The sequence below is a fragment of the Sycon ciliatum genome, chromosome 7 (assembly GCF_964019385.1).
Source record: "Sycon ciliatum chromosome 7, ocSycCili1.1, whole genome shotgun sequence".
Classification (NCBI taxonomy): domain Eukaryota; kingdom Metazoa; phylum Porifera; class Calcarea; order Leucosolenida; family Sycettidae; genus Sycon; species Sycon ciliatum.
In genome coordinates, this window is record NC_088649.1 from 17,173,877 (window position 1) to 17,197,769 (window position 23,893).

At 47.4% G+C, this 23,893-nt stretch overlaps 2 protein-coding genes across 2 annotated transcripts in view; one reads left to right on the plus strand and one right to left on the minus strand.

The window, feature by feature from the left end:
• The window catches only part of LOC135821113 (cytochrome P450 3A4-like), a 13,772-nt gene extending 8,391 nt beyond the window's left edge, over positions 1-5,381 (plus strand). Inside the window, exons 3-4 of the mRNA XM_065334177.1 lie at positions 3,692-5,105; positions 5,297-5,381. Coding sequence (XP_065190249.1) covers positions 3,692-4,029 — 338 coding nt within the window. The 3' untranslated portion in view covers positions 4,030-5,105; positions 5,297-5,381. The remainder of the gene's footprint in view (positions 1-3,691; positions 5,106-5,296) is intronic.
• Positions 5,382-5,432: 51 nt separating this feature from the next.
• On the minus strand, positions 5,433-21,688 carry LOC135821112 (cytochrome P450 4c21-like). Its single transcript, XM_065334176.1, has 3 exons — positions 20,536-21,688; positions 6,759-6,956; positions 5,433-6,389 (listed from the first exon to the last, which is right to left on the minus strand). Exons 1-3 carry the CDS (start codon positions 21,578-21,580, stop codon positions 6,049-6,051), a joined length of 1,584 nt encoding a protein of 527 aa, XP_065190248.1. The 5' UTR covers positions 21,581-21,688; the 3' UTR covers positions 5,433-6,048.
• Positions 21,689-23,893: the final 2,205 nt, after the last annotated feature.

The window sequence follows — 23,893 nt, forward strand, 5'->3', positions numbered from 1 at the left end:
GTGTGTGTGTGTGTGTGTGTGTGTGTGTGTGTGTGTGTGTGTGTGTGTGTGTGTGTGTGTGTGTGTGTGTGTGTGTGTGTGTGTGTGTGTGTGTGTGTGTGTGTGTGTGTGTGTGTGTGTGTGTGTGTGTGTGTGTGTGTGTGTGTGTGTGTGTGTGTGTGTGTGTGTGTGTGTGTGTGTGTGTGTGTGTGTGTGTGTGTGTGTGTGTGTGTGTGTGTGTGTGTGTGTGTGTGTGTGTGTGTGTGTGTGTGTGTGTGTGTGTGTGTGTGTGTGTGTGTGTGTGTGTGTGTGTGTGTGTGTGTGTGTGTGTGTGTGTGTGTGTGTGTGTGTGTGTGTGTGTGTGTGTGTGTGTGTGTGTGTGTGTGTGTGTGTGTGTGTGTGTGTGTGTGTGTGTGTGTGTGTGTGTGTGTGTGTGTGTGTGTGTGTGTGTGTGTGTGTGTGTGTGTGTGTGTGTGTGTGTGTGTGTGTGTGTGTGTGTGTGTGTGTGTGTGTGTGTGTGTGTGTGTGTGTGTGTGTGTGTGTGTGTGTGTGTGTGTGTGTGTGTGTGTGTGTGTGTGTGTGTGTGTGTGTGTGTGTGTGTGTGTGTGTGTGTGTGTGTGTGTGTGTGTGTGTGTGTGTGTGTGTGTGTGTGTGTGTGTGTGTGTGTGTGTGTGTGTGTGTGTGTGTGTGTGTGTGTGTGTGTGTGTGTGTGTGTGTGTGTGTGTGTGTGTGTGTGTGTGTGTGTGTGTGTGTGTGTGTGTGTGTGTGTGTGTGTGTGTGTGTGTGTGTGTGTGTGTGTGTGTGTGTGTGTGTGTGTGTGTGTGTGTGTGTGTGTGTGTGTGTGTGTGTGTGTGTGTGTGTGTGTGTGTGTGTGTGTGTGTGTGTGTGTGTGTGTGTGTGTGTGTGTGTGTGTGTGTGTGTGTGTGTGTGTGTGTGTGTGTGTGTGTGTGTGTGTGTGTGTGTGTGTGTGTGTGTGTGTGTGTGTGTGTGTGTGTGTGTGTGTGTGTGTGTGTGTGTGTGTGTGTGTGTGTGTGTGTGTGTGTGTGTGTGTGTGTGTGTGTGTGTGTGTGTGTGTGTGTGTGTGTGTGTGTGTGTGTGTGTGTGTGTGTGTGTGTGTGTGTGTGTGTGTGTGTGTGTGTGTGTGTGTGTGTGTGTGTGTGTGTGTGTGTGTGTGTGTGTGTGTGTGTGTGTGTGTGTGTGTGTGTGTGTGTGTGTGTGTGTGTGTGTGTGTGTGTGTGTGTGTGTGTGTGTGTGTGTGTGTGTGTGTGTGTGTGTGTGTGTGTGTGTGTGTGTGTGTGTGTGTGTGTGTGTGTGTGTGTGTGTGTGTGTGTGTGTGTGTGTGTGTGTGTGTGTGTGTGTGTGTGTGTGTGTGTGTGTGTGTGTGTGTGTGTGTGTGTGTGTGTGTGTGTGTGTGTGTGTGTGTGTGTGTGTGTGTGTGTGTGTGTGTGTGTGTGTGTGTGTGTGTGTGTGTGTGTGTGTGTGTGTGTGTGTGTGTGTGTGTGTGTGTGTGTGTGTGTGTGTGTGTGTGTGTGTGTGTGTGTGTGTGTGTGTGTGTGTGTGTGTGTGTGTGTGTGTGTGTGTGTGTGTGTGTGTGTGTGTGTGTGTGTGTGTGTGTGTGTGTGTGTGTGTGTGTGTGTGTGTGTGTGTGTGTGTGTGTGTGTGTGTGTGTGTGTGTGTGTGTGTGTGTGTGTGTGTGTGTGTGTGTGTGTGTGTGTGTGTGTGTGTGTGTGTGTGTGTGTGTGTGTGTGTGTGTGTGTGTGTGTGTGTGTGTGTGTGTGTGTGTGTGTGTGTGTGTGTGTGTGTGTGTGTGTGTGTGTGTGTGTGTGTGTGTGTGTGTGTGTGTGTGTGTGTGTGTGTGTGTGTGTGTGTGTGTGTGTGTGTGTGTGTGTGTGTGTGTGTGTGTGTGTGTGTGTGTGTGTGTGTGTGTGTGTGTGTGTGTGTGTGTGTGTGTGTGTGTGTGTGTGTGTGTGTGTGTGTGTGTGTGTGTGTGTGTGTGTGTGTGTGTGTGTGTGTGTGTGTGTGTGTGTGTGTGTGTGTGTGTGTGTGTGTGTGTGTGTGTGTGTGTGTGTGTGTGTGTGTGTGTGTGTGTGTGTGTGTGTGTGTGTGTGTGTGTGTGTGTGTGTGTGTGTGTGTGTGTGTGTGTGTGTGTGTGTGTGTGTGTGTGTGTGTGTGTGTGTGTGTGTGTGTGTGTGTGTGTGTGTGTGTGTGTGTGTGTGTGTGTGTGTGTGTGTGTGTGTGTGTGTGTGTGTGTGTGTGTGTGTGTGTGTGTGTGTGTGTGTGTGTGTGTGTGTGTGTGTGTGTGTGTGTGTGTGTGTGTGTGTGTGTGTGTGTGTGTGTGTGTGTGTGTGTGTGTGTGTGTGTGTGTGTGTGTGTGTGTGTGTGTGTGTGTGTGTGTGTGTGTGTGTGTGTGTGTGTGTGTGTGTGTGTGTGTGTGTGTGTGTGTGTGTGTGTGTGTGTGTGTGTGTGTGTGTGTGTGTGTGTGTGTGTGTGTGTGTGTGTGTGTGTGTGTGTGTGTGTGTGTGTGTGTGTGTGTGTGTGTGTGTGTGTGTGTGTGTGTGTGTGTGTGTGTGTGTGTGTGTGTGTGTGTGTGTGTGTGTGTGTGTGTGTGTGTGTGTGTGTGTGTGTGTGTGTGTGTGTGTGTGTGTGTGTGTGTGTGTGTGTGTGTGTGTGTGTGTGTGTGTGTGTGTGTGTGTGTGTGTGTGTGTGTGTGTGTGTGTGTGTGTGTGTGTGTGTGTGTGTGTGTGTGTGTGTGTGTGTGTGTGTGTGTGTGTGTGTGTGTGTGTGTGTGTGTGCGTGTTCGTGTGTGTGTGTGCGTGTTCGTGTGTGTGTGTTAGTGTGTGTATGCATGAGAGTGTGTTTTGTTTTTGTTTTTTTTTACTAAAAAACACAGCCCTACTAATAATCAGGGGAAGAGGACAACTGAAATGACACTGGACAACAAGACAAAGGGGAGTAGGGGCGATGTGCCGATGTGGTTGGCGAGGCTCATCCGACCGGAGGTCTCGGAATCGTAGCCTACGACCAGGCATCGTTAGGAATGCAGCTAGGGAGGGAGGGAGATCAAGTGAGAAAGAGAGAGAGAGAGAGAGAGAGAGAGAGAGAGAGAGAGAGAGAGAGAGAGAGAGAGAGAGAGAGAGAGAGAGAGAGAGAGAGAGAGAGAGAGAGAGAGAGAGAGAGAGAGAGAGAGAGAGTGTGTGTGTGGGTAGTATGGTGTGGGATTACATTCAAGTGAACAGTCAGAGACCCCTTCTCACCATTACATTGGCCTGTCCACCGCAAGTGATGAAAATGCATGCGCGTGTAATAATAATGGAAAATAGCTTTATTAGGATGGCCCGGAGGCTTGTCACCTACATGACTATCAAAGTATACTTGTATTAGTATATGTGTATGTGCGTGTTCTGTACTTCGAAGTATCATTACAGGTAGTAAAAGTGATCCGCTGCCAGTCATAGAAATTTAGCTCGGCAACAGAGAAAAATAAACTAATTTGACCCTTCTCCAAAGTCACCGTACTGTACTGATCTCTTCAATCCGTGCCGGTTCCTTTTTCTTCTCCTCCCCTTCTCCCTTCCTTGCCGTGGTTGGCTAACACCCTCTTTCTTTGCATTGGCCGGTGTTCTCACTGTGCTATGAGATGCTGTAATAAATAAATAAATAAATAAAATCTTGATTGCCCTTTTTCATCTCATTATCCCAACAATGTCTACAGGTTACTTCATCCCGAAAGGCAGTGACATCATGAATTTCTACTACGGAAACTCCACGTCAGAAGACGTGTACACGAAAGCGGACAAGTTCATGCCGGAGAGGTGGCTCAACGACCCCACCGGCGGGGCCAAGAAGCCGGGCGTCACCACAATGCCGTTCGGCAACGGCCCCCAGCGCTGTTTCGGGCAGCGTCTGGCCGTGCAGGCAATGCGCACCATCGTAGCTCTGTGGGTGCAGCGCTACCGCTTTGAGATGCTCACAGAGGACGTCAAGCCCGTCTTCCGCATCTCCTACATCATGTCCGAGTTTGCTCTGCGAATGTTCCCTCGCAGTTTGTAAGAGTGTCCGAGAGGGAATTTCCCAGCATGCCAGTTGTCGTAGTTCCGTGTATGAAGTAGGACTGAAACCAGGACAACTACCGTAAAATCCCGCGGATAAGCCCACCCGCGTATAAGCCCATGCCCGCGCATAAGCCCAGGGAAAGTTCGAACATCACAAAGCTTCATCGTAAAGGCCCATGGGCCTAGGTCATACCGAGAGTCCATAAATTATGGACTCTTGGCCATACCATGTACGTAGTACATGCACATTATAGCTTTTTTCGTACATTTCAGCACAATCATCGGTTGTTTTTGTTTGCACAGTGGTTTTTAGCATGTACTTCTCAGTTCCTTGATACTTTTCAATAGCACAACTTGGTGTCGGCGTATAAGCCCATGCCCGCGTATAAGCCCATGTTCTCGTATAAGCCCACCGAAATGTCCTTGTGAAACAGATAAGCCCATGGGCTTTCCCGCGGGATTCTACGGTATCCAAGAGGGCGAAGGCATTAACGCTGTGTGTAGTCAGCGGGAGTCGTAAAATACCGACTCCCCGGCATTCAGTGTGGCGAACATGTACATGTATGCCGGAACCCCCCCCCCCGAACCCAACATGCATAATTATGTGACGCCCCAGAGCTGCACACGGCCCTTGGCGGCCTGGAATTGGAGGTGGTATGAATGCTGCTGGACATCCACGCGTACAAAATGTGGACGAGATGGGACTTGCACTGGTCCAAGATGATAGCTTTTCGTTTTGTTTGGGATTTCACTGTGCGTGTAACTTCCATGTGCATGTGCATGTGCCGTGTTTTGACTGTACAGAAAGTCATTGTGCGCTGAGCATGTCAAGCACTGGATGACGTGCATGCACCCATGTCTACCCTTGCTAATGTGCCAGCAATTTGTGTCTGTCGAAGCTATCATTAAATTTTGTAGGATGTTCACTCGACGGGTGTAATTCTAGGGCACAACTTCAAGGATACAATAATAATTATTATTATGAGCACTGTGTGGGTTCGAACACGTATGTGCAAGCGTGTGTACGTGTGTGGAAGCGTGTGTGTGTGTGTGTGTGTGTTTGCGTGCGTGTGTGTGTGTGTGTGCCCCCCCCCCCAGAAAAAGTCACTTCAAACAGCTGTGTGGTGGATACCAGGCTAAAAATAGTGGCGGTCAATTCATCAGCCTTGCAAGCTGTTGAATGGTGTAATCCCAGCACAAGTTGCTATGTCTAACATAGCTGTTCGCTATCATCGCTTCCGCGATGGGCATGCCTGAGGTCTGAGGTGTGTGTGTGTGCATTTGTGCGTGTGTGTATGCATGTGTGTGCGTGCGTGTGTGTGTGTGTACGTGCAGGTGTGATCATTGCGGATGTATGTGCGTGCTTAGCCCATGCACACAAATTCATTTTACTGTCAGTAGTTTCGAACACATTTTGCCTGGGCAAGAATCAGAAGAAGAAACCCACTTTTGATCGATCTGCCTTTTAAAATGCTTTGTTGCATATGTTTCCAATTTGGACAGCGTATCTTAATGCTTTGTTGCATATGTTTCCAATTTGGACAGCGTATCTGCTTCAAAGTACATATTAAAGTGAGAATGACATGGCTTGGCTTGCGGTGAAGCACACATGCCAAACACACATTGTGTGAAGTGAGGGGGACCTTCAGCAAGTACCAATCATTTCTCAAGCTGGAAGTCTGTATCCACCCGCCGTCAGAGTCCAATCTCTCAGTTGCTATGGCGATTTTTGACGCTGCGATGAAATACAAATTGCAGTCATACCGCGCTGCTCTGAGCAGTGGATGAGTGACCAGTTGTGCCAAATTTGTGCTAATCTAAGCAGTGAACGAGTCGAGAGCGCATAGTGGATGTGCGCATCATAGCAGGTGATACAACCTAACATAATAATGAGGGGATAAAGCTGCCCAACTATACTAAGGGAATTATTGTCCATGTTGCGCTGACTTCAACAAGCCGCACACTGTTCCGACGGCCATCGTTTCGTTGTACGCGGCGCACGGTCGCAAGCTCTCTGTCAGTCGTGGCGGCGCGGGAAAATACGCAGGACGAACTCGGACGGAATGTACGCGACGCGGTAGATTGGTTTGACGTCGTCGGTGGCCATCTCGAAGCGGTAGTGCTGAATCCACACGGCCATTACACTACGCATCGCCTGCACAGCCAGGCGCTGGTCGAAGCAGCGATGAGGCCCGTTTCCAAACGGCAGCGAGCTCAAACCCGGCCTCTTGGCCCCGCCGGTCTGGTCGTTCAGCCATCGGTCGGGGATGAACTGATCGGCGTCGCTGAACACATCCTCCGCCATCGCGTTGCCATGGAAATAGTTCATAACGTCACTACCCTTCGGTATAAGATACCCTAACGTCACACAGAATGAAGAGGAAAGCCAGTACAAACACTGATTATGAACCGATTTCGTGACTATTCAGGATGGGAGGAAAGTTGAACAGGGGAAAATATGAGCAGGTGTGGGAGAGGAGAGAGAGAGAGAGAGAGAGAGAGAGAGAGAGAGAGAGAGAGAGAGAGAGAGAGAGAGAGAGAGAGAGTGAGGGAGGGAGGGAGTGAGGGAGGGAGGGAGACAGACAGACAGACAAACATACATGGACACACAGAGATAGACAGAGAGGATATATAAGAGGAGAGACAGACAGACAAACAGACAGATATACAGACGGAGAGACAGGCAGGGAGGGAGAACGGGAATTCAATTTGTGCACACCAACTCACCGCCAATGTTCAAGTCTTCGACAACCTCCCGGTGCATACTGTGCGCAATGGGTGTGAGTCTTCCAGACTCTTGCAACACGGCATGAAGATAGGTCATGTGATCAAGGTCTGCCATACATGGTGTTGTTCCGGGAGGATGCGATGACATCACACTGCACACTTCCTCGTAGCAGCGCTGTTGACACTTTGGATGCAGGGCTGGAAGGGTGACACGAAGAAAGGCAGAGTGTGCAGCTGGAAGACCATCCCTCCATAACGGAAGAGAAGAAAATTAATATTAGATTGTACTTGTAGAAAGGGAAAGGACATATGGATACGAGTTCAGAGTAACTCTCCATCACTGTAACTGGATACTATATACAGTCAGAAAGTGCAATAACTAGGCACAAAACTGACAGAGTACTGAGACATTCCACGTCCTGACACCTAGCTTCAACACATCTCCGTAGCGCTAACCGACAGCCTTCCAACTTGGAAGGTTCAAGGTTATGGAAAGACCAAAGAGGGGAGGGCAAGCGCAACGAAAACTTCCAAGTTGGAAGGCTGTCGGTTAGCGCTACGGAGATGTGTTGAAGCTAGGTGTCAGGACGTCGAATGTCTCAGTACTCTGTCAGTTCTGTACCTAGTTATTGCACTTTCTGACTGTATAGTATCTATTTACAATGGTGGAGAGTTACTCTTAACTCGTATCCATATGTCCTTTTCCTTTCTACATTTTATTTATGGCTCAACATCCGAGTTTCAAATAATAGATTGGATTGGTTTATTCAATGTCTAAGAACAGACATACAGTGTTGTCTTAGTACATGCGATTGACTGCAGGATATTCGAACAGCATCATAGTGGTCACCATTATCACACTGCACAGAATGCAAGAATGCTGGTCACACATACACGACATGATACACCATCTTCCCAACCTCCACTGAAGGGCGGTGAAGTGCAGGATATGTGTATGACGTCACGTTAGCGTAATGTCTTCCGTGGAGGACCTTACGCTAGCATGACGTCATACACTGTACAACTACTGTATTTGCGCTTTCTGTTTACCCGTACAACATCTGCCCGGTGTTGCCATGCAGCTAGACAACCTGCCGTCAGGGCTGTTGTTTTACATTCTTGACCACTCGGATAAGGCGACCACCTCTCCAAGAGGACCATTAGAACCAGGACCAAGGGATACTATTCCCAGTCAAAATAACCCTGGATAAGGAGGCCACCTGGTTATAAAGACCACGTTTTGAAGGTCCCTTGAGCAGTCGTCTTAGACAGGTTTCACTGTACATTCTTGACCACTCGGATAAGGCGACCACCTGTCCAAGAGGACCTCTAGAATCAGGACCAGGCGATGCTATTCTCAGTCAAATAACCCTGGATAAGGAGACCACCTGGTTATAAAGACCACGTTTTGAAGGCCCCTTGAGCGGTCGTCTTAGACAGGTTTCACTGTACATTCTTGACCCTTGACGCTATCAGATGCATTCTTGCTTTCAAGGCCCTGGCGTATGCGGGATTGGTCGGAGAGCAGTGCAAAGGACAGCACTGTTTGTGAAGATATGCACGCTCCCATATCAGCTCTTTACTCGTCAATACCCCTTCACGTACCTGCCAGCAGCTCATGAGTGCACTCTGCAAAATAACTACTTCAGGTTTACCCTGGTTAGTACGACATCGGGTACAAGACACATCTCATTAGTAGACAACCATAAAAAAAACCTGACGCCTGAAACTTATGTAATAGGTAGCCGAGTGGTAGGCGCGGTGCAATTAACAAGAATTACTTTTATTCTACTTTCAGGTACACACCTGAGATATAATCGTTCGTGAAAGAAGAAGCGGCAAAATAAATAACTTTCTCTCCGGTGCTCACCTAGAGGCTGAATCCTTATTCTTCGAGTTAGCTTTCATTGCTATCCAATCCAATCTAATCTAATCTTCTCTTCATCAAAACAGAAATGCGCAGCCGCTTATATGCAGCAGACGCCGTACGATTACATACGGAGATACACTAAATATACATCAGGCAAAGCTTCGTATTAGTTCCGTACTGCTTCCGTATTGGTCGGGCAGGGATACTACACCCTCCCTTCCTACAGATTATCACGCCCTCGTGATTTTCAAAAAATTAGTGAAGAGTTACGAACACAGCGTCAACCGGAAGATGGCAAATTATATCGGAAATGATAACGTTTAGAGTAGACAGAAGAAATGAACTGATAACAAATCATAAAGTAGAAGCACACCAGGTTCACACGATCTCACGGGGTCAAAAGGGGAAAGAACTGTCCTCCAAATAGGACCTGAAAATCCACAGCACTCTTGCTGCACAACGCTGGCACAACCCGCCAGGAACATCGGAGTTCAAAAACCGAACTGAATACACTATAACTATAAGGGGCGTTGTCACACACATTGTCCCACATTAGCTGGGTAAGCCGTGGCTCACCATGATCAGACGCCTACCAAACTAAACTGGATTCACACACTCGCATAAAGGAAGACTGAAAAGAACAGGGAGACTGAAGGAAGAGAGGAAAGAAAATGCCATACCTAGAATCAGCGTTAGTAACCACGGCGGCGGCTGGAGCTACGGCGGAGGGCAAGCCAGGTTTTATCTTCATCTTGGTTGAGCCGGTCACTCAGAGCGGCTAGCTCGGCGTCAGACAAATGACCTGATTGACCTCCCTCCTCGTCTTGAATCGTGGTCTTCACATTGTCGATAGCATCGCTTTGCGCGACGTAAAGAGTGATGGTCTAGCCAGCCTGCTTCCGACTGCGTGCCGGCCAAAATCAAACGCTGCTGGTCTTGGGGAATACCCTCCTTGTCTTGGGTACCAGCCTGCCTGTTGTCGTCCTCATCAGCTTCGCCATCACCACCGGTAGTGTACATGTAGGTAGCGGGTTGCTTGGAATCGCCATCGGAGTCTCCAATGGATGCCATGCGTAGAGAAGGGTGATCCACGCTAGCACCCTGGCTGTGCTGCATGCTAATAAGCAGGGCCAAGCCCAGGAAGGCAAGAAACATGATTCTCATCTTGATTCCTCGCAGGGAGCTGCAGCGGGTTGAGCCATGGGGGTCTGGGGTCGAATCACGTTGTTTTATTTAAAACTACACCGCTGCCACCAATGTAATGGTAGCCGAGTGGTAGGCGCGGTGCAATTAACAAGAATTACTTTTATTCTACTTTCAGGTACACACCTGAGATATAATCGTTCGTGAAAGAAGAAGCGGCAAAATAAATAACTTTCTCTCCGGTGCTCACCTAGAGGCTGAATCCTTATTCTTCGAGTTAGCTTTCATTGCTATCCAATCTAATCTAATCTAATCTTCTCTTCATCAAAACAGAAATGCGCAGCCGCTTATATGCAGCAGACGCCGTACGATTACATACGGAGATACACTAAATATACATCAGGCAAAGCTTCGTATTAGTTCCGTACTGCTTCCGTATTGGTCGGGCAGGGATACTACACTTATACAAATTTATAGAAAAGAAAAAAGAACCAAGAAACCACAAGTTACGCTACAATGTCCATTAACACCAATTAGTTACTAAACAATCAGCTCATGCGATAACATTGCATGACACTGACCGATGGTTCTGATGTTCTGCAACTAACTGGCCAACAGCCCTAGCACATCTTGGATGCGCAATCAAACAGCCTTCCAACTCGGAAGGTTCTAAGTTATAGAAAACATGAGGAGGGAACTTTATAGCGGAACTTGTAGTTTCTTAGTAAGTCCAATTGGGTGAACTCACCCATTCCAAAACACTCTGCAAATTTCCGAACCATTCCATTATAATGGAATGGTTCGGAAATTTGCAGAGTATTGTGGAATGGGTGGGTTCACCCAATTGGACTTACTATGAAACTGCAGGAAGCCTCTCAACTTCTTCTCAGTTGTAGTTTCTTGGTCCTTTTTCTTTACTATATATTTATCTCTAGCTCTCCATCCGATTCTATATTATACAAAGACAAACAATTTGAAACCCAATTATTAACTGAGAAGTTGGACGCACTTCAGGCTCTTGAACATTTTGAACGTCTTCACTAGTATATTTTCATGCCTTATCATCAGGTGAAATACAAGCAAAATCAAATGAACATGGACAATGAAGTAAGTCCAGCAGAGAGGTGAAAGAAAACAGCGCAAGGAAGAAGAGCCAAAACAACAGCGACAAATGCATGACCCATACGCATAGAAAGTAATGGAGAAAAGGTGCCGCTTGAAGTGTGAGTAAACTTGTAGTTACTTGTAGTCTGTCTCCTGCAACCATGTTTCAACATTGTTAGTGCTTACGTTTGGTGATTTTGTTGCCGCGTGACCGCCAACTGCCATCTTCTCAGATTTGTGTTGGGTTTCAGTTCCCGTTACGGCAACAAAGAATTGGATTGAGTTTTTTCTTTCTTCAGATTCTTGACGTTTTGTTCATTTTTTTTTTTTTTTGGTATTGAGATTTTCTGCCATAATATGATTGCAAGCAAATTTGCTTTGCCCGTACAAGAGTCAAGAGGCTTGTTCTAATTAAGTGTGAGTAAACCCAAACAGCGTGAAGTGCGGTGAAACAAAAACAGACAACAAACGGACAAAAACTAACGAGTTGTTGACGACCTACCTAACAGCCTAAGCGTAAATCTAATCTACTTCTGTTTACATAAGTAATTAGTAGGTTTCTTGCTGTGAATAACAACAAGCAGCTTCTAAAACATTCAACAACTTCGCACTGGGTGCACGTGACAAAATAGAAAAACAATCATCTGAGTGCACTGCACGACATTCAGGCTGCTCTAACAAATGACAAGCAATGGACGAATCATACTTCTCAGAACAGAATAGAACAGTGTACGAATGTACAGTGGACAAGTCAGACATCAAATGCGTAGTCGACTCAGGTTTAGCTGTTGACTCCGCCGTTGTTCTGGATGCTGCCACGACCGCCGTTGCTGATCTCGTCATCCTTCTCGTTTCAGTTGTTGTCTTTGCTAGTGAGTGTTATTTCAGGTTGCTTCTTTCGTGGTCTAAATAATAATAATAATAACTTTATTAGGATGACCCAAAGGCAAATCACCTATCGAGGGGTTCACCGCATTGAATGGTTGTGGTATGACAAAGCAAAGAGGCAACCATTGTGTGTGTGGGGGGGGGGGGGGGGGAGGGGGGAGGGGGGGAGTTTCGAACTATGCACAGTGAAGGGATAATTGTATGTACATGTACATGACCAAGTCTTCCAAGCTTGAGATCAGTGGACACTTCCGATGATGATTTACTGGCGTTATTCACATGAATCGTTGGCCGTAAGATGACGCTCTTTGGGATTGATGCCGCTGTGTTGGACGATCTCGTTCCGGGATGCTCTTCACCGGGCGTCCCCTCCGTGGTCGCGTGGTATGTGCGTGTTTGGGATGAGGTGCATGCAGCGGTGTGTGTTGTCGGATGCGCGCGTCCAGATGTTGAAGAGTCCTACTTACATATCGGCTCTCATATTACCGACACTCGAAATGATAAATCAACTTGGATAATTGGCCTGTAGTGTAGGTAGGACGTCCTTCCTCACCGTGAACGCAAGCACCGTGGAGTAGATGAAACCAATGTACACAGTCATTGTGATACTTGGACTTCACGGCTGATTTTACACGACGCTGAACCATACATGATACTGACTCGCATCGGAAGAAAGCCAAGAAGAAGATTGCCGTAAAAGAGCCTTGCAAGAGCAAGAGGCTTGTAAAAAGAAAAGAAAAATAAGATTGGCTGATGAGTCCATCGGGGACGAAGCGTACATTTACGTCGCAATCGAGTTATGTCGGTGCTGTGTCATTTTCTACGTGCCATGCGCTACTTGATGTACCAGCCTGCTATGTCGAAAATCACCAGCCATGCATCGACTAGGCGCCAGGCGCGAACTGATGATGGTGGTTAGGAGAAGGAGAGCTCTGTGCCAGAATAGCTTTGCAGCCTAGAGAGCGTTTGTGGGCAGGCGTGTATATTTCCAGGTGTGTTTTTATTTTTTTTATTTTTTTAGAAGAGATGTAAAGGCCTCTTTTACGGGCAAACAGAATACAATTGACAGTGGCATGGCGAATGATTAGAACACAACACCAAAAAATGAAAACAATTGTTTGTGTGAAAAAAATGCAAAAACGAGAAACAAAAAAAAACAAAAAACAAAAAAACACCAAAAAAACACCAAAAAAACCAGGAAAATACAAGGGCACTGTCCTGCCCACCATCGTCTCCAAAACCTCACAGCCGGCCCTCCGAGATTGCCAACTCTCGCAATGCATTCACAGGACGGTGATATGACGATCGAGCACCGCGGATGCACATGATCGCCGACCGCAACAATGCAAACGCCAGTCGACACCGGACATATGTCATTGTGCTTACCACCATACATGTATTTATCAACCATGCGTACTACTCAACTTGGATGGTGAGCCAATTAAATTATGGTGAAAAGTTAGTCATAACTCGTAACATTTTGTCCTTCTCCTTTTTCACCATGTGTACTACTCAATTTGAGGTGGCAGTCTGGGTTCAGAGGGTCAAAAAACAAAGTTTCGATTTTCTGTATTTTTTCACTGGCAGCGTCTTGTGTATGGTCCAAAGGGTTTATCCTGAAAATTTGAGCGTAATCGGGTGCTTCCTTCCGGAGATATAGCCGCGCAAAGTCTGCACAATTGTTTTTGAAATACTGAAATATCAGCAAATTTCTACAAAATTTAGGTTTGCACACTATTCCGATTTTTACCGTCAATCTTTGAGCGATTTCATTAAAATTTTCTGGAGCGACTCCTGGTACTCCTCTGCGCTGCAGACTGACAGCCGCGCACGATCTTTGTCACCATGGCAACCAAGATAACTTTTGCGCATGCGCAAATTCAAAAAAATTCAAATTTCGACTCTCATGATCTCAGCTGATCGCTCTGCTGTTGAAACTAGTTACTTTTGGAGTAATTGTTTTGGAGTAATTGTTTCTTGGAGCTAACCCCTTCGTTGGCTACTATGGGGAAGTCTAGAGCCAAGGGAAAGCCCGGACGATCTAAGAAAAGGAAAAGAACGTTCTATGGAGTGTCTCAGGCGCCGAAGGCTCCCTCTGGTGAAATTTCGCCTGCAAAACAAATTCCTGACTTGCCACTGTCTGATGACGACCTTGAAGTGTCAGCTGAAGCCACGTCTTCAAACAGCGATAGTGATGGAAGTGGCGGTGAAGTCGACAGCAGTTCCTCCGACAGTGACTTGGATGAAGAGTGTGAGGAAGGGGCGCATGGATTTCGCCTGATTGATCTCGAGTGCCTTCAGCAGCTTTTGTCAGCTGCAGTTTGTTGCAGTGGCTGTAATGGCGCAGTCACGATCAGCGAATCGCAACGGGGAGGCCTTGCATCATGCCTGGAGCTTTCCTGTGTTAACTGCGGCGACATAGCAAGCGAATTTATGTCCAAGAAGTTCAATCGGGTCTGGGAGGTGAACAGACGAGCAGTATTCGGAATGCGACTGATTGGCCGTGGACGTCAATCAATGGTAAAGCTGGCGGGTGCACTGAATATGCCATCACCTATGAGTCGGTCGACATTTTACAGCCATGCTAAAGGCCTGCATTCCGCGTCCAAGAGCGTCGCTGAGCGTAGCATGACTGAGGCAGCTGAGAAAGCAGTGTCCGCAGCAGATGGGGGTAGCGATATCGCTGCTTCCTATGACGGTACCTGGATGCGCCGAGGATTCGCATCGCTCTTCGGAGCCTTCACTATAATTGCATATGATGTCGGCAAAGTGGTGGACTGCGAAGTGCTTTCAAAGTTTTGCCACAAGTGCACGCACTTGGCGTCTAGAAAAGAGAAGGGAGAGCTAACCAAAGATGACTATGATCGACAGATTGCCGAACACGATTGCTCAGTCAACACCACTGTATCAGCTCCTGCCATGGAGAGTGCAGCCGCCAAGACTCTGTGGGCCAGGTCCTTTGAGAGCCGCAAGCTGAGGTACACCACCTACATTGGTGATGGAGATACCAAGAGTTTTAAGGCTGTGCGTGACGCTTGTCCGTATGGGCCCGAGGTGCCTGTAGTCAAGGAGGAATGTGTCGGCCACGTTCAAAAACGCATCGGTACCAGCCTAAGAAAGCTGAAGAAAAACCTTGCGGGCAAGAAGCTTGCTGATGGGCGCACTATAGGCGGACGTGGTCGCCTCACGGATGCCATGATCGACAAGCTGCAAGCCTACTATGGCATGGCTGTGCGGAACAACAGCGGAGACTTGCAAGCCATGGCCAGGGCCATATGGGCATCCCTCATGCATCGTGCATCCAGCGACAGTAAACCTCAGCACCAGTATTGTCCGCCTGGAATTAACAGCTGGTGTAGATGGCAGCAGCAACAGGCAGGTGGTGATGTCTACGCCCACCACAATATCCTGCCAGAGGCAGTATGGAAGGAACTGAAGCCGGTCTACATTCGGTTGTCCGACCGGAGTTTGCTCGAGCGCTGCCAGAAGGGTGCTACGCAGAATCGCAACGAAGCGTTCAATGGACTCGTGTGGCAGTTGTGTCCAAAGACAGGCTTTGCATCCGCTCCCACTGTCCAGATGTGCGTCTACCTGGCCGTGGCCTGGTTCAATGATGGAGGTGTGGCAGTGAAACGCGTTCTGGACGAGATGGGCCTCCCTACTGGACACCATACGACACGTCTCATCAAGCTGCTAGACCGTGAGAGACAGGCACATGCTGCCAGAAAGAAGTCAGAAGAAGGGAAGAGGTCACGAAAGAAGCGAAGGAGGATCAGGAAAGGCATCCAGGATGAGCAGCAAGAGGAAGAAGGTTTGACATATGAAGCTGGTGGCTTCGACTAAGTTCTAGTAAGTTCTAGTTGGACAGACATACCTCCATCTGTACTTGCACAGAGCACTTTTTTTCTCCATTTTCCACTGAGTCCCGTACCTCTTAGACAGCGTAGCGAAGAACCTGTAAGTCACAGACCCCATAAACCATACATTTTTGGAAACTGTGAGCATTTATCAAGGTGCTAAGTGTCATGGATTTTTATATTTGTCTAGTAGCTTTGAGTAAAGTGCTACTGATCGAGGACCTAAATTTTGCGCGATTGCATGATTTTTGTTTGACAGCTTGAGTACTTTGTTCTGAATATGATTTCAAAATTCCGCTCCACTTAGCACCTAGGTATATGTGAAGGAAATCCTGTGGAGCACTCAGTTTCTACCCAGCTTCTTTCTGCGTTTGCATATTGCGTCTAAGGTATTGGTGGTACGGCATAATCGCAGATTTGACTATTGTGTCTGCGGATTCCCATGTGTGAGCTTGATTTATACTTCATTGGACTTAGTGAAATACACTGGGTATGTGGTCAAGATTTGAGCAAAATTCATCAATTATTATGGAAGTTACGGCTGTGTTCATGCGGTCGGGCCGCGAACCCAGACTGCCACCTTTCAATGTATTTTATTGAACAATTCAAGATTAGACTTTGTTCTAAGCTCGTTCCACCGCACTCTCCCTGTACTGTCACATCCCTGCTGGATCAGAACCTACTGAAGCTGCCAATCCCTACCGAAGCTGCCAATCCCTACCGAAGTTGAACCCCTATGTAACAGGGGGAGCCAAGTGGAGAATGTCCTTTGAAGCCACAACGTTTCAAGCAATGGCTATCATGGTCGGCGCCTAAAAAAACTGCTTACACAATCTTCAGATCTGCTGATCATTTAACTGCATACTTTAAAGGGGAAGTTAAGGCAAAAATTAAAATTTCACCAGTTGTAGTCTTCGGGGTGCTGAGTCGAATGGTCTTGGTCCGAGGAAGCTGAGACGCTCCCTTCCTACTTGAATCCCAATCGAACTCGCGCACTTCCACCGGAACTGGGTGACTGCGCCCTACGAGATGGGGATTTGTATGCAAAATGTCACTAAAAGCGCCATTTCGTTCTTATAAAAGCACGGATGACCGCGATTGGCCCATATGTTGTAGTCTTTTGGACGCTGAGTCGACTGGTTTTGGTCCGAAAAGGCTGCGATGCAGCGTTCCTCCTTTATTCCCAATCGAACATGGTTGAACAAGTGGTCACGTGCTCCTGGGTGCCCAAATCACCTGGTCACCACGCCAGCAGGTGACAACTTTCACACCAAGGTTCAACTCGAGTTCAACTCGAGTGACAGGACTGCACCCAAAAAAGGTCAAACAGGCTAGTAAGTTGTACCCTGCAGGCACGGTGACCAGGTGACTGGCGTACGCAGGAGCACGTGACCGCTTGTTCAACCATGTTCGATTGGGAATAAAGGCGGAACGCTGCATCGCAGCCTTTTCGGACCAAAACCAGTCGACTCAGCGTCCAAAAGACTACAACATATGGGCCAATCGCGGTCATCCGTGCTTTTATAAGAACGAAATGGCGCTTTTAGTGACATTTTGCATACAAATCCCCATCTCGTAGGGCGCAGTCACCCAGTTTCGGTGGAAGTGCGCGAGTTCGATTGGGATTCAAGTAGGAAGGGAGCGTCTCAGCTTCCTCGGACCAGGACCATTCGACTCAGCACCCCGAAGACTACAACTGGTGAAATTTTAATTTTTGCCTTAACTTCCCCTTTAAACCTCACCTCATGACTAATGATACTTTTTGCAACGGCGGGTGAGAAACTAATAATTGTAATGCTAGAACTGTGTAGTGAGACAAACAATCATGATGTGCACCTACGAAAACAATCTTAACGCAACTACATATTTCTTCTGCTTACAAAGATCAGGCTTATGCAAACGAATACAAACAGCCGCGGTCAGGTACTTTCAACTGACTAGCATACCTGATCAGGAGAATGACACGGAGGACGACACTGAGGACGAGTTGGAAGATGAGACGGAGGACGAGATTGCGGTTGTTGGAGACGCGGAATCGGATGGTGACTGTGATCTTAAGAAGTCTGCCATTTTTCTTCATTTGTTGTGTCACCCTCAGTGTCTACCAGGTGTGTGATGATTTTAGTTTTTCTGTTTTTTTTGTCGTGCACAGTATGCTAGTTCGTTGAAAGTACTTGAGGCCGTTTGTATTCGTTTGCATAAGCCTGATCTTTGTAAGCAGAAGAAACATGTAGTTGCGTTAAGATTGTTTTCGTAGGTGCACATGATGATTGTTTGTCTCACTACACAGTTCTAGCGTTACAATGACACTTTTCGCATTATTTTGCAAAGTTGACTATATTAAAAATTATGCTGAGAGTGTTGACTTGAGAGTGTCATTCATGCATTAATAATAGGGACACAGCTCTTCGTTTGCAACAGGGCGAAGAACGGCAAAATGTTCTGGCATGCAGAAGATATCAGTCCATATGGATTGAAGCACAGCTTAAGTGGGCTTTTTGAACATGTTGTATTTGGCGTAGATTGGCAGTATCCGTCACTGCCTTGTCAGTCCCTGTGACTCCATGAGCCACGGGCCACTTAAATACACGCTAAGCCAATCAGGATTGCATTCATAGTGTTGAGTGGACAGATGCTAACGACTTCACAAAGTAGAGTGAGTTGAAGTGACAGGAGATGACAACAGCCAATCATTGCTAGCGTGGCGTAGCCCTTGATGGAAAAACTCTCAAATTCGTCACACAATCAGCAGAATTTGATACTTTTTCTGTCACGTTTCATGTACATACTTCAGTAGACATTTACATTGTATATTCGGTGCAAGGATGAAGAAGACGAGGAGCAGAATCTCAGACACTGCTCGCCATATGCTTTGTATGGTTACGCCAATTATTGCACTGCCGTTCGGCCATCATCTGCCATTTCTTAGAGCATTATCCACTAAGGCTTAATGTGAGGCCAGACTCGAAATGCTTGAGGTGTCTTTCGGCTCTTTTCAGTCTTTTCGTAAATCCATCATCATACTCCATATCATAAAATTCCCCGCAAGTCAAGAATTACACTCTTCCTTTTTCCTTCCAAGGCCGGCCTGGTCCCATACATGTAGCTCAACGGTTTAAATCATTGCTCATGACAAGCGAGGTCTCAGGTTCTAGTCTGGGTGGGGTTATTCTTTCCTATGTTCAGGCAGTTCACTTACCCCGACCGATCCTTTGAATTCCTGTTCCCCTTTTAAAGTTTTTGTTCATAGAGGCACATTTCTTTATTTATTTACTGTCTGCACTTCATGGCACATAATGAAAATAGCCAATACAAGGAAGTGAGGGTGAAACCAACCACGGACTGAAACCAACCACGGACTGAAACCAACCACGGACTGAAACCAACCACGGACTGAAACCAACCACGGACACACATACACATGGAAAGGCATACATATGTACCCATGGCTGTCCGTTTGTGATGCAGCACAGTGCCGCAACAGCAGCAACTATAACCAGGCCCTCTGGCATAAACGTGTGCTTGACAGGTGCACAGTAGGCACAAGGCTGTTCATAACTAACTTCATACCCTTCATGAATGCAGTACAAGAGAAGCACTCTTTGATTTGATCAGCATTTTAAGGACAGGCACAGAATAGTACCGTGTGTCCTGTGGAATCAGCCAAAACAGATGTTTCAACAAGATGAAAGAAAGGGCCACGGAATGATCAGTTTTTGTCATCACCATACTAGACAATCGTAAGCCTGTGGTATCACAGATGTGTCGCTGCGAACTGTACTTTTTACACACACGCACACACACACACACACACACACACACACACACACATACACACATACATGTACACACACACACACACACACCAAGCATCAAGCGCTGTGGAATAGGTTTCAGGCTGACACCAGGACAAATGCAGTACAATACGGATTCGTGCAGTCCCTTCGGGCAAAGTGGCAAAATGCTGCTTTTCAGTACTGACCCTGCTGACCAGTGCCCCACAAGACGAAGTGAATACAATAGTGGTCATACTGGTTTTAAAAGTTTAAAAAGAAAAGTAAACAAAGGTTTAAATTGCAACACCAGCTACTCTTCCTGCCCACCACTATCTGCTTCACTCCTAGCATACCTGTCTTACTATCGGTATCTTTACACCAAGAGGAGGATGAATGTTGTGTTGTCCCTCGCCTCGTTCGTGAAACTCGGAGTCACAATGCAGTCTTCAGCCTCTTCTTCTGCTAAAAGCACCCGAGCTGAGCACCCTTTTGAACAGTCTGGAGCCTTTCTGCTTCATCTTTGTTCTCACTCCTTTTCCTTCTTGTGTTAAACGTTATCGATATCCTATAATTAGGCAAATATACGTAATGTGTTTGTTCAACGACTCTACATATACATGTACATGTACATCCCTGATGAGGTCCTGCTGGGTAAAAATTAGGAAAATCGCCACGAGTGGTGTAGCCGAGGACTTCGTGTGCTGCGAGTTGTAGGTGTAGGGAAGAGATGACAAGGCTACAATGGTTCTCCGAATTTCTGGACAAACCTCTAATTACTAAATATAGCAAACAAATCTCGCAGGACACATTCTACTCATGTGTGAGATCTGTAGGAACTGATTCAAATATTTCTTCACACATCTGGAGTGTCAAACGCACTGAAACTCTTTGTCTTACAATGTACGATAAGGAGCATTGTAGCTCCATACAATGCAGGAGGTTTACAGCACGAGTAGATCTACTGGGAGTAATGTAGTCTATTAGTATTACTGCAATGCTGGCAACTGAAATCCGACCCCTGAGCGGGGTTCACACTCTAGCGGTCTCTATTTCGTAGTCTTACAATCCTGTGTTGGGTCTTTGCGATGTGAGCGCACCGCTCAGTGGTCGGATTTCAGTTGTCTACTTCGAGTACCTACCTAGTTGATACAGCGCCCACATGATGGAATACGCTGTGGTCTCGTGGCCCGCCGACAGCATGAGTATCGCCTCGTCGCAGATCTCCTCCTCGGTGAACGCCTGCGTGCCGTCCTCCGTAATCTCCAGCATCATGTCGAGCGCGTCCGCCGGCACGTCACCACCTTCGCACGTCTCCGCTCTGCGATGTCGTATGGCGGGCAGGATTATCTCGTTGCGCAGGTAATCCTGCGTACAGCGCAGCTTGTAGTTCCTGCGGACGTCAAGATACGCCAGAAAGTCGAATGGTCCCACTTTGGCTATTCGCTCGGAGAACACCGTAAAGAGGAAGTCGATGCTGCTGTGAATCCGTTGGCGACGCTCAATGTCCGTCGGGTCAGTTGCGGCAAGGGATACATTGGCGCCGAAGCCGAAATTGGCGAAGGCGTCCACCACCATCGCGCCTATATCGTTGCTCGTAATGAGCTCAAGATCAAAGCACGTCGGGCTATCATCGCTTCTTCCAGGGTTGGGTAGCGTTCCAAAGTAGGTCTTTGTCACGTCACCCATGATGTTCACGAACCTGGAGAGTGCCTTGCGGGACAGGATGCTTGCTGTGAGGAGTTTGCGATGGCGCTTCAGCTCCTCGCCGCGCAAGGCCGTCAGGGATTTTCTACCGAGGACGCTGGTAGAGGCGGCTTGCAGGCTAGCGAACCTGGCCGTTTTGCTGGACGTCGTGGCAGTGGCGATCAACTGCGGATCGTTGATACTGTACACGGGTTTGGTCAGCCATCTGGGACCGAGAGCATAAATCGCCATTACCGGCTCCGGAGCTTCTCGAGCTAGGTCGTGCAGGTTGAATCGAAACTGCTCAACGCCACGATTCTTATTCTTGATGATGTATCCGACATGACCCGTCCACCAACTGTACCATGTTTTCAGTATTTTGGGAGTCTTCCCTCGACTTTCGGAAGTAGGTTTGCCTGAAGACGTTTCTTTCCGAGATATCAGCCATGCTAACAGCAACAGTGGGACACAGGTCAGCAGGAACAACTGTATAGCCTCCATCGTCTTTGTTGCACCAGTTGAACAAACGACCCTGAACTAACTGGGCTCGTAGACTCTATGTGTTTTGAGCGCACAGATCTGCGACGGTAGCAGCAGCACTCTGGTCAAAACGTAGACTCTACCACCTAGCACCTCCTGAAAACCGGGTGGGTCTGCGCGCGACGATCAAGTGCGATTCGTTCCGCTTTGTGTGTAGATCTACAGAAGCACAGTGCTGGCAAATTTTAAAAATCCGACCTCTGAGCGGTGCGTTCACATTCCAGTGGTCTGTATTTCGTAGTTTTACAATCCCGTGTTGGGTCTTTGCGATGTGAGCGCACCACTCAGGGGTCGGATTTCAGTTACCAGCAGTGTACATGTACATGTACATGTAGTTTTTAAAGTGGGAGACACCAGTGCACGCGCAAAGCACGTGATAAACCAATTCCAATGTGAAGAGATAATTATCCTCAGGTCTTCACTAGTTATTCAATTATGGTACATATTGGCGCCATGGCGTGGCCTCTATTACTTGCGCGGAATTCGAGTCGAATGGTCTTGGGTCTCTTGGTCCGACGTCTCTACGACAAAGCGTTCTTGAGATATTTCAATTTTAGCCACGTCACGCCCGTACAGCAGTAATTTTCTAATGCCCCCCCCCCCCCCCCCCAATCCCCCTGTATAGATTAAGAGGGCTGTAAAGCATTTAGGCGCTGCATCTCCCGCTAGGGTTTACCGGGTGTTAGCGGCCGTCGTGAGTTCCCTTCGGGAACGGACACGATAATTTACTTTTACTTAAAGCATGCGATATCAAAGTTTCCAATTATCATATCATATCACTATTATCACTACTAGTGTCAGAAACACGGTGCCGCTGCGGACATCTCTGCCTCTTCGGCTAATCGTCAGCCAGAGGCACGCCTGGACATAAGGGCTCGTGGTTTCGGCAGCAAGACGCCTGTTTTATGTAAGGGTCGCTGACCTTGGGCCGTCCTTGCTGTCTCGTCCCGAAATCCTTAGCCACCTGAGAACACAGGAGAGAATGAAGAAGGCGGCGTATGGTGCCAGAGTCAGCCAGGTGGATTGAGCATCATTCACCCCGCTGCCCGCAGGTGTTTTCGACCTCGGGTGTGACGGGCAAGGAAACCACTATATTTCTGAAGTCGCTAGCTCCTTTGGTTGCAGACAAAAACAAAGACTTGGTATTATTATTCCGTGATGGGTGAGTTACGAACCCGGGTTTCGTTTTGCCGGCTGTGATGGGCAGTCACGTGCTTTTGGGGCTGCAGGGCCTCTTACATTCGCCGCAAGGTCGGAAGCCCCTTTGCAGCATATTTCCGCCGGCTGTGCTGACACGGACAGAGGCGTGACTTCGCCTTTGCAGGCCAGTAGGCAATCTTGTTAGGTAACGATTTCTTGTGAAGCTTTTGTTTTCAATCTTACATTTCAATTGAGTGTTCTATTTATTTCCAAATTTGGGTTGTCTTTTGCTTTGACCCTTACTTCATGGTTTCACGCGATTGGCCCAATTGGTGTAGTGAACTTGTGAATGAACCCTTTCTCAAGCAAAGATGCTGAGAGTCTCGTGTATGGCCAGTTACAGGCAAAGGGAATTGTGTGTCACCCATACTGGTCAAAACGGATCTATTCAAACAATACGACAAGGAAAGAAAGAAGAAAACCAAGGGATGAAACTCGACGATGACATCAAACCCATGCTAGTACATAATATTTCACTTCTGCTCTTGTAGCAGTTGAGCACTCTCATTTAAGTATATGCGGATAATGCCGGCAGAAAAATTGGCAGAATTCGGTACTTTTTCTGGTAAGTTTCATGCATGTTTGATATGTGGATCAAGAAATGGAGCAGAATTCGAGGAATTGCCCGCCATAAGGTTTTGTATGGTTCTGCCAATTTCACTACTTTTCGAGCAGAATCTGCCACCTTTTCGAGCATTATCCGCACACCCCTACTCTCATGTGGGGTAGTGCCTTTGCTGTTTGCGTTATATAGAGTTCACTGACTTGTCAGCTTGAGCACTCTGGCAAGGTACTTTCGTGCCTGCTTTAAATCTGGCTTTGGAAATTTATTTTTCATTGCTATCAGGTTCGGCCTCACTTTCTGTGCTGCGCTGATGAGTCCACAAAGAATGAACCAGTTCTGTCCGCCGATTGAGCATGTTGTTCAACAAAACAAGGTTCATCTAGACTAATACGGTATACTACACTGGTATAAGGATGGCAATAAACAGAATCAGCTGAAGCATCATTTCATGAAGGTTTTTTTTACCTTAAACATTTGTCACCTCGCTGCCTGTTCAAATACTACTACTG